At 33.6% G+C, this 14,228-nt stretch overlaps 2 protein-coding genes across 5 annotated transcripts; both read right to left on the reverse strand.

The window, feature by feature from the left end:
- Positions 1 to 815: 815 nt before the first annotated feature.
- Positions 816 to 6,350, reverse strand: LOC111999781 (probable sugar phosphate/phosphate translocator At1g06470). 4 transcript variants are annotated; one of them, XM_065762709.1, is made up of 6 exons: positions 6,092 to 6,348; positions 5,430 to 5,559; positions 4,786 to 5,319; positions 4,506 to 4,675; positions 1,689 to 1,774; positions 816 to 1,548 (listed from the first exon to the last, which is right to left on the reverse strand). In XM_065762709.1, exons 3-6 carry the CDS (start codon positions 5,304 to 5,306, stop codon positions 1,495 to 1,497), a joined length of 831 nt encoding a protein of 276 aa, XP_065618781.1. In that variant the 5' UTR covers positions 5,307 to 5,319; positions 5,430 to 5,559; positions 6,092 to 6,348; the 3' UTR covers positions 816 to 1,494. The 4 variants fall into 4 exon arrangements, with proteins under 4 accessions (XP_065618781.1, XP_065618779.1, XP_065618775.1 ...); XM_065762707.1 differs by having other exon boundaries at positions 4,786 to 5,323; XM_065762703.1 differs by having other exon boundaries at positions 818 to 1,548; positions 4,786 to 5,559.
- Positions 6,351 to 8,325: 1,975 nt separating this feature from the next.
- Positions 8,326 to 12,948, reverse strand: LOC111999782 (heat stress transcription factor A-4b). Its single transcript, XM_024031896.2, has 2 exons — positions 12,061 to 12,948; positions 8,326 to 9,745 (listed from the first exon to the last, which is right to left on the reverse strand). Exons 1-2 carry the CDS (start codon positions 12,274 to 12,276, stop codon positions 8,624 to 8,626), a joined length of 1,338 nt encoding a protein of 445 aa, XP_023887664.1. The 5' UTR covers positions 12,277 to 12,948; the 3' UTR covers positions 8,326 to 8,623.
- Between the last annotated feature and the right edge of the window lie 1,280 nt (positions 12,949 to 14,228).

The raw sequence follows: 14,228 nt of genomic DNA on the forward strand, positions 1-14,228 counted from the left end.
TAAATGGGCAAATAATTGCAAATTTTCATGTAGTACTATTAATGAGTTAAAGCAGGAAACTTTTCTGTATGGTTGCTGAGAAAGTTCAGGAAATGAAAAATGATTTTATTTATGATTTTCTGAATTTTTTCAACCAAATGGAGCAAATAATTGCAAATTTTCGTGTAGTATTATTAATGAGCTAAATTTCTATTGATTTTTGGGACTCTAAGGTGAGCAGAAATGTCTATTGGAGCTATTGTACCACCTTCATTACGTGTCTGAAGAGCATGGAGCTGAACTTAACTGAGACTTTTTATTCAAGAGGGAATCTGGGTTTGAAGAGATGGGACCCCAAGGGGGGAGTGTTGCTTACTAGAGTTACTACAATTCACCAATTTGGAAGCGGTGCGGGTTTGGGGGTTATTGGTCACAGTGTGGATGAGGGTGCGGGTGGTTGTGTCGTGAGGAGAAAGAATTAGAATAAGAAAGAAAAAGAAAAAGAGTTTTTTTCAGAAAAATTTTAATTAAATTTTATTACAACAATCAATTTGGTCAATTGATATGTCAGGGGTTTAAATTTTAAATTGACAGTACAGGGATTTTTTGTGAAAATTACTCACAAACCACAAGGGTCACTTTTGCATTTTTACCTTATTATTATTATTACAACTTTCACTCAGAACATGTGGGCATCTAGTGTCATTTTGAAAAATAAATGTAGACATTTCTATATATTCATTGTTTCTATTATTAAAAGTTATAACAGTGCTCAAAAGAGTTTTAAAGTAGTTTATTGACTTTTTTTTTTTGGGGGGGGGGGGTGTGGGGGGGAAAGCAATGCAAACAAAAAATTTGGACTTTCAAAGAAAAAGAGAGAACATTGAGTTAAGAGAGAGTAGTTGGTTATGCTAACATGATGACATCATCCCTAAATAATAACAAGCCCTCAACAAACTATAGCTAGCACACATGTAAAAACAATTAATCATGTGTGTCAATTATAACAGACTATAGCTAGCATATGAATAACACGCTTAAAACAGTTGGTCACATGTCTAACTAACTTCTACAACAACTATTCACATGTCTAAAAACCATTTAATCACATCTTTTTTTTTAGAATAAACGGCAGAACCATTTAATCACATCTTGAAAAGAAGGTTCTTTGCTGAGTATTTTATTCAACCACATTAGAATGCTTTTATGGAGTAGTTGGCCACCTCATCATGCCTATGCCATGTGGAATAGTCATGTTGAAATACTCTACATGGGGAGCTCTTTAGCAAAATTTCCAAAGAGGTGACAAATATTGCTAAAAAGCTTTAAAGATCTTTTTTCCCTCTCTAAAGGCAATCCCAAATGGGGCCAAAATGTTCAAGAAACTAAAAGATCAGCTTGAAGAACAACAGAAAATGACACATCAACTCTTAATAACAGAAAAAAATACACAATATTCACATAGGTTATTCATATGAAAAAGAGACAGGTAATACAGCTTAATTGACAAGAGATTCACCTGAAAGCAAATGCAAATAATAGGAGAAATATAGGAGAAGCAGATTTACACTGCACAAACAAAAGAAGTATGTTTGCTTAGAACCTTAAAAATGGTAAAATGAGGACTTAGTAAGCATATAGCATATAGAGAAACTTTATTGAGATGATAACTATCCCATGATGCTGTAGTACAGTAGAAGATAACTAACCATTGTGGCAAATGTGACAGATACAAATACAAGGGATGCATTGCTCAGGTTAATGTCCATTGCTGATCCAAGAGCTGTTGGTACAACTGTGAAAGGCAAAGTCCATCTGTAGCATTAGTTGATAGAAAAGTTAATTTAACAAGCAATTACAGAAATTTTGCATCAAGAAACATATAAATTAAATAATATTAATTAGAAGAAATAAACATATGGGCATACAAGACGTAATTTATCATCAACCAAGAAAATAAATCACATGCAATGTCTGAGATAAGCATAAAATATTTTACTGATTTCTTCAGCAAAATTCACTTGAAGATAATATCTATCTCCTCTTTGAGAATTAAAATTAAACCACTCATCAAGCAAAAGAAAGTAATGTGTTATTAACAGCTTGCCTGTACATTCATAAAAATCAATTTACATTTCTCTACTAAGAAAGGGAGAATTTGAGTAAGCTTCACCCAAATGGTGATTTACTGCAAAATATAAGAGATTCAATCATGTTCATGTTCTTCTTCTGATTTGCAGAGCATGCATACCTAACAATATGGATAACAGGGATCAGTTAAAACACACACACACATATCCAGATCAAACTTTCAGTGTGTACTTGGATTCATAGAACTTTGTCAAAATTTGAATCACTTCTCGTCTGGTTATTGGATAACGAGGGAAGTGAAGAGAGATGAAATGATGTACGACCTCAATAATTTAGTAAACAATTGGAAGGATTTGGTGAAAATGGAAGGAAGTGTTCAAATATATGATGAAGCCATGGAAGACTAATTTGCTATTACTTTGCAAATTTTCCTATTCAAGAATTATTTTATGGGGTCCACATATGAGTCTTTTAGGATTAAAACAGTTTTTAATTTGGATTTTATTTTATTAGTTAAAGTCAATTTTATACTCAGGAAAATCTGAAATTTATATAATTCCTGCAAATTAAGGGTATTTTGGTAATTTAGTTGAGTCTAAGATCTTCTAAGGTATTCTAAGAATCTTAGGTTTATTTTCTTTGGGTCCAAGTTAAGTACTTATCTTTATAGTAGTCCTAATACTGGTAGGAATCCTATTACTACGAGTACAAGTAAGAGTCTTTATATATATTGTGCTCAATGTATTCAAAGGTGATAGAATGAGTTGATTATTCATAAAAAATAAAAATGAATGAGTTGATTAATAAAATTAGTGTTTTCAACAATAGGCACGTTCACCTTTGTTGGCTCACGGATACCGTTCACACAGCCCCTAAACAGCACTATTTTCTCTCAAATTACCACATACAAAACGTAGACAAATTTCCTAATTTTCCCTATATCAGTATACTTATTCAAAAAAAAAAAAAAAAAAGGAATTGTTCAAGTACAACATTTAAATCATATTGTACAATCATTATAACAAAATTCAATGACCCTTAATATTTTCTAACAAAAATCTCTTCTAATCCTTCCATTATCAAACAAAAATTAGAACTACAAACTTGACTTCACTTCAAATGTCTCATCTTATCAATTCTTTATCGCTAACTAAAATTGACAAACGCACTTGGGTACTTGAAAGGGAAGGGACTTCTTGTTATATGTTTTCAAGGCCCACTTTTCTGCTTTTTTTTTTCCTCTCCTTCTCTTTCATTCCTCTCAACCAAACAAACAGGACAGACAGTTTCCTTTCTCTCACCTACAATTTTTTTTTCTTTTGCTACCAGTCAGCTCATCTTCCTTTTCCTTCTCTCCTAGCAAGGGGAGCATCAATGATCTTCATCTCTTCATCAAAATCAGGGCTTCTTCATCTTTGTCTTATCATATTAATACAAGAAGAAACAGGCCCCATGCATATTTCTATTGTCACACAAACTCCAGCACTAAGACCTTAATTTGACAATAGAAACTCTGTTGACTAAACTGCTCATTCCATATTCCGTACTCAGAACACATTAAGGTAGCTTGCATTAAGGATTCTCTTCAAATTATATCACCCAACCAAGTAGCTTGCATTAAACTGTTGGGAAAGTCCTTTGATGCAAACTATTGGTCATGTTGCCTACAAAATATCCAAGCAAGTACTTGGAACACATTAAGGTAGATTGCCTATAAGTGTAGCGAGGATTCGTTTTAAATTATATCACCCAGCCAGGTAGCTTGCATTAAACTTTTTAAGGAATTGACAAGTTCTTCGATGCTAACTATTGGTCATGTTGCCAACAAAATATCAAAGCAATCAAGTTACTGACAAAAGATTGCAGGATTCTCACAACTAATAAAAAAATGCATGGTACATACAAGTACTTTCATTATCCTCAGTTTCCTTCACTTAATATGCATATAGGCTTTCTGCATAATTTGTATGTTCAATCACAAGACTAACTTCTTACTTTTTACCAATAACTTTTAAGTTTTTATATCAGAAAATAAATTTCTTATAGATTTCAGATGGCAAGAGGATACAAGAAAGACAAATATCAATAAACACACTGCTCCAGCGCATTAAACAGTTCCTGAATCTCATATGTTCCAAGTACACAACTACATCTGAGTTATAGATAATATAGAATTCTATTTTGTTAGATACAATAACACATTTAGGATGAAGCAAACAAGAAAAGAGGAGAATCCCAATTCAATTAAAATCTGTTCTGAACAACCACAATTTTTTTTCAAAGTACTATTAACCACAAAGTGTTAGAAACCCAAAACCAACCATCATTTCAAACCAAAAGATTTCAGCACTAGCTTGGTTGGAAAAAATAAACAGAATAATTAATCAGTTTTTAGGCAGCAAATTGACATAATAAATTTAAGTGGAAAAATTTACCTCTCAAAAAGTAATCCCTCCATGACATAGCCACACTAGGTTCAAACCTATGAGACCAAAACCATGTGATGGCCCATGACAGAACAGCTTGCATTGTAAAATGGACAGTATTCATCAATAAAGGAGCCGGGAACTTTCCCAAATCTTCTCCTAACAGGCTTTTGTTATATCTAATCAAAAGAGCACATAATAAGAACCAAAGAAATTTCCATTGCATCAATGAGGAAACTAAGTGAAACACTATGCATTGAATAAATGAATGAGCATAGAAGGAACTTACATGGTCAATAATAGACTGAAAGTGTACCACACAAGTATGAAAAACAATGTCTTCAACACAATGGCAACAGAAATAGGATCCTTGGAATATGGTGCCATTGATTCATGATTACCGATTGACATAGAGATATCGGCACCATTGGTCTCCCTTGCAGACCCATTTTCAATATTGAAAGGAACATACTTCTCATTTTCATTCCTCCCAACACGAATGGAAGCATCATCCATATTATTACTACCGTTCAAGTACATTCTTCTATCCTTAAACTTATGATAGTCCTCCCTACCCAAAAACCCGTTTTCTATCTCCCCCTGTTGAAGCAAAGGCAACTCAAAATCAGAGTCTTCTTCTACACATTCATCAGCATTTTCTAATTGATGATTTAAACAGACCCTCCCATCCTCATCACACCAGCCTGAGAATGAGGGCTCCCTGCGAAGACCTGAACCTTGGTTGCCACTCTGAGTGTTGTTGACTCCCGTGTACCCAGTGTTTTCTGTATCCAAATCACGCTCGACCATCTCCTTTCCTATCCTGACTTAAACCCATCCATACACTCCAACTTCAGTTTCCATCAAATCAGATAGCAAGATTATCCAACACAACAAACATTATAAGCATACAATTTTCAGATTGATCTTAACCTCAAGACTCCTTGAAGCTTCTCCAGACGAACTACGAATCAAAGTTATATTGATTCTCGCGACCTAACTATTCAAGACCTCAAATAGCCAGTCTGATATATTCAAATCACTCTGAAATCTCCAAAGCTACCTGTTCAGATGAAAACTCCCATCAAAAATAGCCAAAGAAAAATTCCCCAAAAATCCAAATTCAACCAAAATCAATAATGTTCAATCAGCTTAACAATACAGAATTGAAATTTACAAAAGAGCAAACATCTATCCTACTAGGCATTGTTGCCATTCCCCAATCAAATGCACATACATGAAGAAAAAGAATTACAAACCCAACTAATAAATACCATAAATTTGTCTGCTTTGAGCTAAGCTGAGCTATCTTTTTCAATGCTTTCTTGGAAACTAAACAGCTAAAATAATAAAAGCATCAAAACCCACATTTCATTAATTAATTCCAGGGTTTTCTTAGCAACCAAACAGGAAAATTCCGAATAGAATAAAATAAACGTCATAGGTCTCCATTACAAGATTCAGATCAATTCCAAGACTTGGGAAAAACAGAAAAATCAAAGAAAACATTCATTATCTGAAATCAAAAATAAAAGAAAGTAGCGAAAGATTGTCAAAAACCCAACAATGCTTAACATTGATGATTATATTCTGACCTGAAAATTGTTACAGAGATTGCTAGAGACAGAGAGAGATATCTCTGTGTCTATAAAGAACAAGAAAGAGAGAGAAAGAGAGATCCGATCTGGGAATATTGTTTGTAATAACAAGTAATAATAATAATAATAATAAATAAACGTATTGTAAATTGAAAGCAATGATTAAATTATACATAGAATTGTAGGTGCAAAGTCAGCAGATGAGTTTGGTCGTTTTTTTAGGTTCGGGTGTTATTATTGTCTGTTGTTGTGGGCAATGGTTGAATTTCAAAGAGAAAAAACTCCCTTATATGGGAGGGTTGTTGATTTTTTTTTTTTTTTTTTCAATTCATAAATATGGGTCCCTCTATTGCTTTATTTTTAAGATTATATTTATTGATCCATCTTTAATTTTACTTTCCCTTTTTTTTTCCTGTTGCACCATTTAGTGGAATTTATAGTAGGCCTATAAAATGTTAGGATTATTTAAATTATTATTCTTTAGCAGCTTATGGCAAATTAAAATTAGTTAAACAATTTTTTTTTAACTAGGATATGTTGCCTGCAATAAAGTATTAAATGGCTATGTAACTACTAACTACCATATATAGTACTATATAATAAATTTTGGATTTTAGATTTTTTTTTTTTTTTTATAAATGAAATTGTGGTTGCATTAAATGATTTTGTGACTACCGTCTACTTTTATCAAATAGATACCTTTTAAGAAAATTTGGTATTTGAGCTAACTAGAATCTACACACGTTAATAATAAATATTTGTTTTTATCATTATTTATTGTGCTTATCCTCTATAACTCAACATATTTATTCCACATCCTAAAATTAAAGGGATTTTATCATATGACTCCTTAATTTATATTAAGTGAAATTGAAAAAAGTCATAAAAAAGTGACATGCTTATCTCTAGAAGAAAAAAGAAAATTACAGTGCTTAAAAAAAAATTATTAGTAAAAAATGTGTTGAAGTGTTGGCTCTACTCTTTTGAAACGTACCGAAACAGTATGAGCAAAATTGCATCTTCCCATCAAGATTGTTAGTAATTTTGGTTCATGGTTCCACAACGAAATTCTCAAGTTTATTCTTCTCAAAAAAAAAAAAAAATTTCTCAAGTTTATTGAAAAAATTATTATAAAAAAATGACTTTAGACGTTTCAACTTACAAATTTTCATCTTCTCAAAAAAATAAAGAAACTTTCAAAATTTCACAAAAATATTATGATATCATTGATACGTAATAATTGGCACAAAGTTGTGTGATAAAAGTGTGACAAAATACATCAAAGGTGTTTAGCACAAAATTCAATAAAACACGGCTCATGTAAACTTTTCACTTCCATAAAATAATTTTGGTTCATGGTTCCACAACAAAATTCTCAAGTTTTTCTTCTCAAAAAAAAAAAATTCTCAAGTTTATTGAAAAAATTAGTATTAAAAAAATGACTTTGGACGTTTCAACTTTCAAATTTTCATCTTCTCAAAATAATAAAGAAACTTTCAAAATTTCACAAATATACTATGATATCATTGATACGTAATAATTGGCACAAAGTTGTATGATAAAAGTGTGACAAAATAGATCAGAGGTGTTTAGCACAAAATTCAATAAAACACGGCTCATGTAAACTTTTTACTTCCATAAAATAATTAAAGTCAATTTGGACGGCAAAACTACGAATGTAGGCAAAGCTTTAGCAAAAAAATATATAAAAAACGAATGTAAGCAAAGCTAATGATTCGTTTTAGTTTTTTTTCTCTTTATAAACGCTTTGCGGTATTTGGGTACTTGTGACTGTTTTGGGATTTCCTATTGTGCTTGTGTATCCATGTAGTATGTAGATATCAATTGGCTAATCATATTTAAAATTGGGCTTAAATTAGTAATAAGCTTGAAATTGATATAAGCCGTAATTTTGGGGTCTAAACGGTAAATTTTCAAAATTCATAATAAAAGACTTTTGGGTTTATTTGAGATTTGCGTTTGCAAGAATGCTTTTATCTATTATTGTAAGCTCTTTATTTTGTTAATGAAACTTTTTCTTTGAAGTTGTCCATGGACATAGTTTAAGGTTGAACCATGTAATTTTTGGTGTTCTCATGTGATTGTGTGTTCTGTTTCTATTTCACATTAATTCACTATAATTAACTGCATTCAAAATAAATAAATATTAAAGCTTCCATTATCTCAGCAATCTCCTAATTAGAAAAATGACCAAAGCAAAGGAGGGCAAGTAAAGGTAAATGCTTGGACATGAAGTAACTTTCATATAACTAAAGAAGGAAGGAAATTTTGCAAATGTGCAAATCCTATAACTTTTATCATATACATATAGAAATTTAACAGAAATGACCAATCTCTCGTAACATCAGAAACTAACAGGTATACATCTGATGTGCACCGCAACAATGAGCTCAAGTGCTCAACTAGTGGCATGCCTACAACTACATAAGAAAAGTAAGTGAACCTATCAATTAAAATGGTATACACAAGCAGTTGAAATATCAGGTGGAAGAAGAATCAACAAGATTATTATACAGCTGGAGTCAGATATCCCATTTGTTCTGTGAGGTTGTCTACATTATTCGAGTAGAACCAAACTTTTTTGTGATCAGCTGCATTGTTATTCCTGATTCTGCCATCCGTATCCCTTCTCTCTGACTCGATTTCCTGCCTATAAGATGAATCGGGTCGTTCTGTCAAGAATTGTTCCCAGAAGACATCATTCGGATGAGTTGGCAATGCAGTTGTTGTCCCTTCTACCCTTTCTTTTAAGGTCTCATCCGTTTGAGCCCTAGCAGGCTTCAAATTTATATCAATCCCTGAAGAGTTAGGCATCATGTCAACCCCAAGATATATAGATGATAAGGGAGGGCTGTCCACATGATTCATTGACTCAACCAGCTCTGGGGATGCTCTGGAATGAGTATCTGCTGAATTGGGCGAGGAATATGCATGTGATATAGGTGAGCAAGGCTGGTTATTCACATCAGTATCATGTATTTCTGTGACAGTGATAGGAGGGGGCTGTGAGAATGCACCAATATCATACTTTTCTTCACTTAAAACTTCACCAACTTCATGCAGAAAATTTTCCCAAAAATTTAATGATGAGTCTAACTTCTCAATCAGCTCCAAATTTAATGTTGGAGCAGATATTGCATCCAGTTCTTCTTTCTGGAAAGTTTGGAAATTCAAATTCCACTTCTCTTCCACTTCTCTTTCATGAAAGTGATTAGGCATCGATAACCTTCTCTTTTTGCTATGAATTTCTGATTTTTGCATAAGTATAGATGCGAATCCCGGTTTCTTCAGAAGTTGAGCAAAGAAGGCCATCAATTGGTTCTGTCTATGTTCCATATTCCACAATTTCTCACCAAAAGACTGCATTTGAAGTTCAAAAATCTCATTGTCACTTTGATGCCTCTGTAGCTCCAACTGTAGCAAGCCATTGTTGTGTTTCAGTCTATTAATTTCCACCTCAAATTCCTGTTTTTCTGTTTCAGTTAATGGGGCTGAAACATGATCTTGGTTTTGCATGGAATGACTATGAACTGGCTTGCGTCGATGAATATTCTTCAAAAGATGTCTTTGTCCTCTTAGAAACTCCTCATTTGCAAACTCCCATTGGTCAGGATCAATCTTCCTAAATCCCTGGTAATACACAAGAGAAGCTTGAATTTAAATATAGAAAACTGCACCTTAACCACACAAAACAATTGCACAAAAAAGGAATATTGAAATAGATCACATATCAATTAAACATAAAACAGTCCAATCTTAAAATTGGAGACAAGAACATGCCGCTAAGCTACTGCTGGATCAGCAGTTCAAAAATACTAGTTGAAAAGCTTTATAGATAATATAAAATGTGTAAATCCATGCATATGTATATGCATATCATGTACCTCACAAACTCTTTTAGGCAGCTTGTATTCATAAAAAAGACTTTCACCCATTTCAACCATACACATTAAACAGCAAGAACATTAGCTACTGCATTGAATTCTCAGGCAACAGGTTAACCGTATCACCATTACTGATTCAGGTAGGCATTTACTTCTGTCAGCACTGCAGTAGCATTTCTGAATCCATGGCATTTAAACCTCATTACCCGTTTTTTAAACAGCTAAGTTTAGCCAATTTTTGATAGTATCCAATTCAATGTGTAGGACCATCAGAGAATAGCTACCACAAGCCAAACAAAATCTCATGGTCCATGAGCACACAGACAGCTTCTCCCTTCTTACTGTTAAAAAATCATCAGCACTTGACTTCCAACAACCCCTCTCAAGGAGATCCACTAGCATAAAAATCTCCTGGCTAGCCCCTAAAAACTCTGTTATGAGAAGTATGCTCTACCAGTCTATCAGAAAGCTTCAATCTGCCACCTCCACAACTTCAGCAATACCTGCCCAAATGTGTGGGATGGATTATGAAAGCCCACCGGAGATAGCAGACCTCAGCCTCAAACATGTTTTCATGACAGCATTGAGCATACTTTCATCCCCAATATGACTATGAGAAGCCAACCATTTATTTCAACTGGCTGAACGGTGAAATTTGGACCTTTGAAATACACCCATCTCCGCTGAGATGCCTGAGTTTCTGATCTACTGTGATAGCAAGCTACAAGATAGAAGGGATTTCCAGGCACATTACTAGAGAAGCAGACCAGCCAATGCCTAGTTTCCAACCTATCTCCTCACAAGATCCCTGATACTTTCTTAAACACTAAAAGCTGAATAATGCCTGGAAATCAGCTAATTAACGTCTTCCCTCCTCTTCAAGTAATCTGTATTATGCAATCCATATCTCACTAACCTCATTGATAACAGAAGACTAACAAGGAACCCCCTAATCTGAAACCATAGAATTTGCAAGCATACAAAAATCTTCAATTAAATCTATTCACAATTAATCCAAAAGGAAAACAATTGTCGAACCAGAGGTATGACATTCCATTCCCAATCTAACAAGGAAACATCCCTTTGCATTCTCAATTATCTTCAGAAGCTTTTTCAAAAATCAACTTCTGTCATTTAATATATTCAGACTAAATATATTGCAATTCTTCCTTTTCCAAGTACAACTTTAAGTGATCCTTGAAAAAAGGAGCTTATACTACTAGTAACTAATGATCCTTCACAGTAGCTGTGATGTTCATGTCCTGAAAACGTATAAATTCTTCCTACTAACAACATTCCCTAGTTCTATACACACTCGTAATTGTAAGTTAAAAAGGTTCTCACTGAACAAGCTAAATCTTTCTGCACATGACAAGAACTCCCTTAGCCACCTCCTCAAAGATACTTTTCTTGACATGATTATAAGTTAAAGTCTAAAAATCAAGGCAATTTCACGTTCAAAAGCAATAGAAGTTCTGTTACAATACTTCTATGCAAGGATGCTTATATGCAGACAACTATAGGCCACAAACTTAAAGTAGGCACTCATAGTGAGCAAGAAAAACTCAAAATAAGAGGAAAAATGTGGGGTGCGGGGACGGGGAAGGGGGGAACATAGACATCATAATATAATGAATATGAAGCCATTCTAATATGCTTAAATTGAATTCAGAGATGAGTGTAAAATTTCCAATAAATCATACGCAGGGACATGAATCGTGAAGAACAAATCTCTGTTGAAAAATTAATGAGTTTACATGTACATTGAAATTAGCACAAAAGTTTTAACACTAGTAAAATTCAGGAAAAAAAACCAAGAAATGAAATCATTTCCAAACAGAAACAAAACAACAACTTTGCAATTGCATATCCAAATGAATTTAAGCAAGAATTCTAAAAGAAAACATTCAAATTGAAGAAAAACCAATTTTCTTACAGATGTACTTTAATATATTAGCAATAAATTCAAAACACAAATACAGAAATCAAACTACAATTGGAAGTTGAAACCAGTCATTTAAATATACCAATCGCTTCCATAAGAAAGAGTATTGGACTTACATATGTGTTGAGTTGCCTGACAAAACTTGAAAAATTGTTGTGCTTGAAATACTTGGGAAGCAAATCTGAAGCGAATTCTGGGGGATCCCACACAATAAAACTACAACCACTTTCACTCCATGACACGACGGAATTCGTTATTGGATCATCCACCAGCTCATATGTTTTTATAAGAAAAGGCGCCGGGGCACTCGAACTACCCTGTGACCCATCCATACTAGCTTCCACTGTTGTACAAAACTTAAAACCAAAGTCTGTCTACAAATATCTCCAAGCTCACACAAAGGACAATATCCAAATAAGATTAGCAATTGGATCAAATTTACGCCAACTCAGACAAAGTAAAAGTGGCTCTGAGAAAAAGGCGATGTCTAAAAAAAAAAAGTCAAGAACCCAGAATATGGAACCATCTCATAGCACCATATCAAAATTCAAGATTGAAAACTGCATCAAATGCCTTGTGTACCTCAGGAACTAAACAATATGAACTTAAAACTACAAAACCCAAAATCCCAAGAATTGACTTGCCTCAAAATGGATCACTAATATGCTGGTTTCGGAGACGAAGACATAAAGTGAAATAAACAAATAAGAGTTGAAAAGATTCAGGAAACAATTGAGCCCTTTATGGGAAACGTTCTGAAAAATCTGAAAGCAGAACTTGGAGAAAAAGCAAACGTGGAAAAAAAGAGTCTTTAGGACTTTACCTAAACAAGGAGAAGAGAGGACTGACGAAAGAGACAGAACGGGAAAAAATAATGTTAAGAGCTTTGAAATTGTATCCTTAGTTGATTATTCCAAGCACTGCCTTTTGAAAATTTTGGTCGTGCTCGTGCATGGTCAGTGGGGTTGTTTGTTTTTAATAAGTTTTTGTTTTTTCCTCAATTTGCAGAGGTATTTCTATCTAATGACATGGTCGTAGAACTTGGAATTGTCTTTAAAAGTGACAGGGAGAGAAGACAGGTTGGAGTGCTTCCACTAGTCGGTGATGAGCCATAAATAATTGGTAGGTCGATAATAGAAAATGTATATGATGAGGCCATTCTCATCTTGCAACTCGATTGTGTGAGGTCATCAGTTTGTTTCTTCCGTTTGTTTGTTTGGTTTTTTTTCTTTTTTGGTTAAAACAGATTCTAAGTGATTTAAACCATAAATGTCTTGAGAATTTTAGAATATGCCAACCAACTCCTGGCAGGACTATTCAGTTTTATACAAATTTTGTCCCCAAAAAAAAAAATGAGACAAAAAATTTCTATTTATTAATCTATAGAATGTTTTTGAAGGCACAAAGAAACATAAATATTTTATCCTACTTTCTCTGTTCTACTGTTTTTTTTTTAAGGAACTTTTCTGTTTTATTTTATATTCCATGTAAACCTTTTTCTTTTCTTTTCTTTTTCTTTTTTTTTTTGGTTTTCTTTCTCTTCACGAAAAAATTTGGCCCAACTGTAATTTAGACAAGTTTGACCAGTAGCTGTAATCATATTCAATTGTATTAGACTGAAATTTTGACCAGAGAAATGAAAATGGATGTACAAAATGCTATGATACCGAATTTTCATACACTATAATTAGTTTGCATGCTATACATGCGGTAAAAATGAAGAGAGCGCACAGGAAGATCAATGAGAGCAACCTTATAATAGACGCACTTATTGTATGCATAATTACCGTTGACCGCCGCCACGGCCTTTAAACTTTCAACTTTCAAATTTCGACAGCGAGTGGATAATTGATTGCCCCACCAAATCGCATAGGCCAAATAATCATATCACCAAAAAAAATCATCAGAAATTAGTGACTAAGAGGACAATTCCGTACCGCGCGTATTGGCTGGTATTCGTTGCACTGGTACTGGGACTGTTACAAAAACACATTAGAGATGTATCCCTTCAAAAATCCGGGTGTGCCAGTCTTGTTCGGTAATACTGGCAAATTCTGGTGGCCATTCAACGGTATTTTTGTTTGGAGCTTTTTAGAAATATTGAATAATTGTATTGTATTTTTTAGTGAATAAATATACATAAGTGTTTTTATATAGAAAGCCTATGAGTATAGTACAAGTAAAAGCGTAGTACAAGAAAATGTGCTATATAAGTAATCTAGTTGGGCCTAAAGTCCACAACACTATACACATTAACAGCTCTCCTCAAACTCAAGGTGGATAT

The sequence above is a fragment of the Quercus suber genome, unplaced genomic scaffold (genome assembly GCF_002906115.3).
Source record: "Quercus suber isolate HL8 unplaced genomic scaffold, Cork oak 2.0 scaffold_20, whole genome shotgun sequence".
Lineage (NCBI taxonomy): Eukaryota > Viridiplantae > Streptophyta > Magnoliopsida > Fagales > Fagaceae > Quercus > Quercus suber.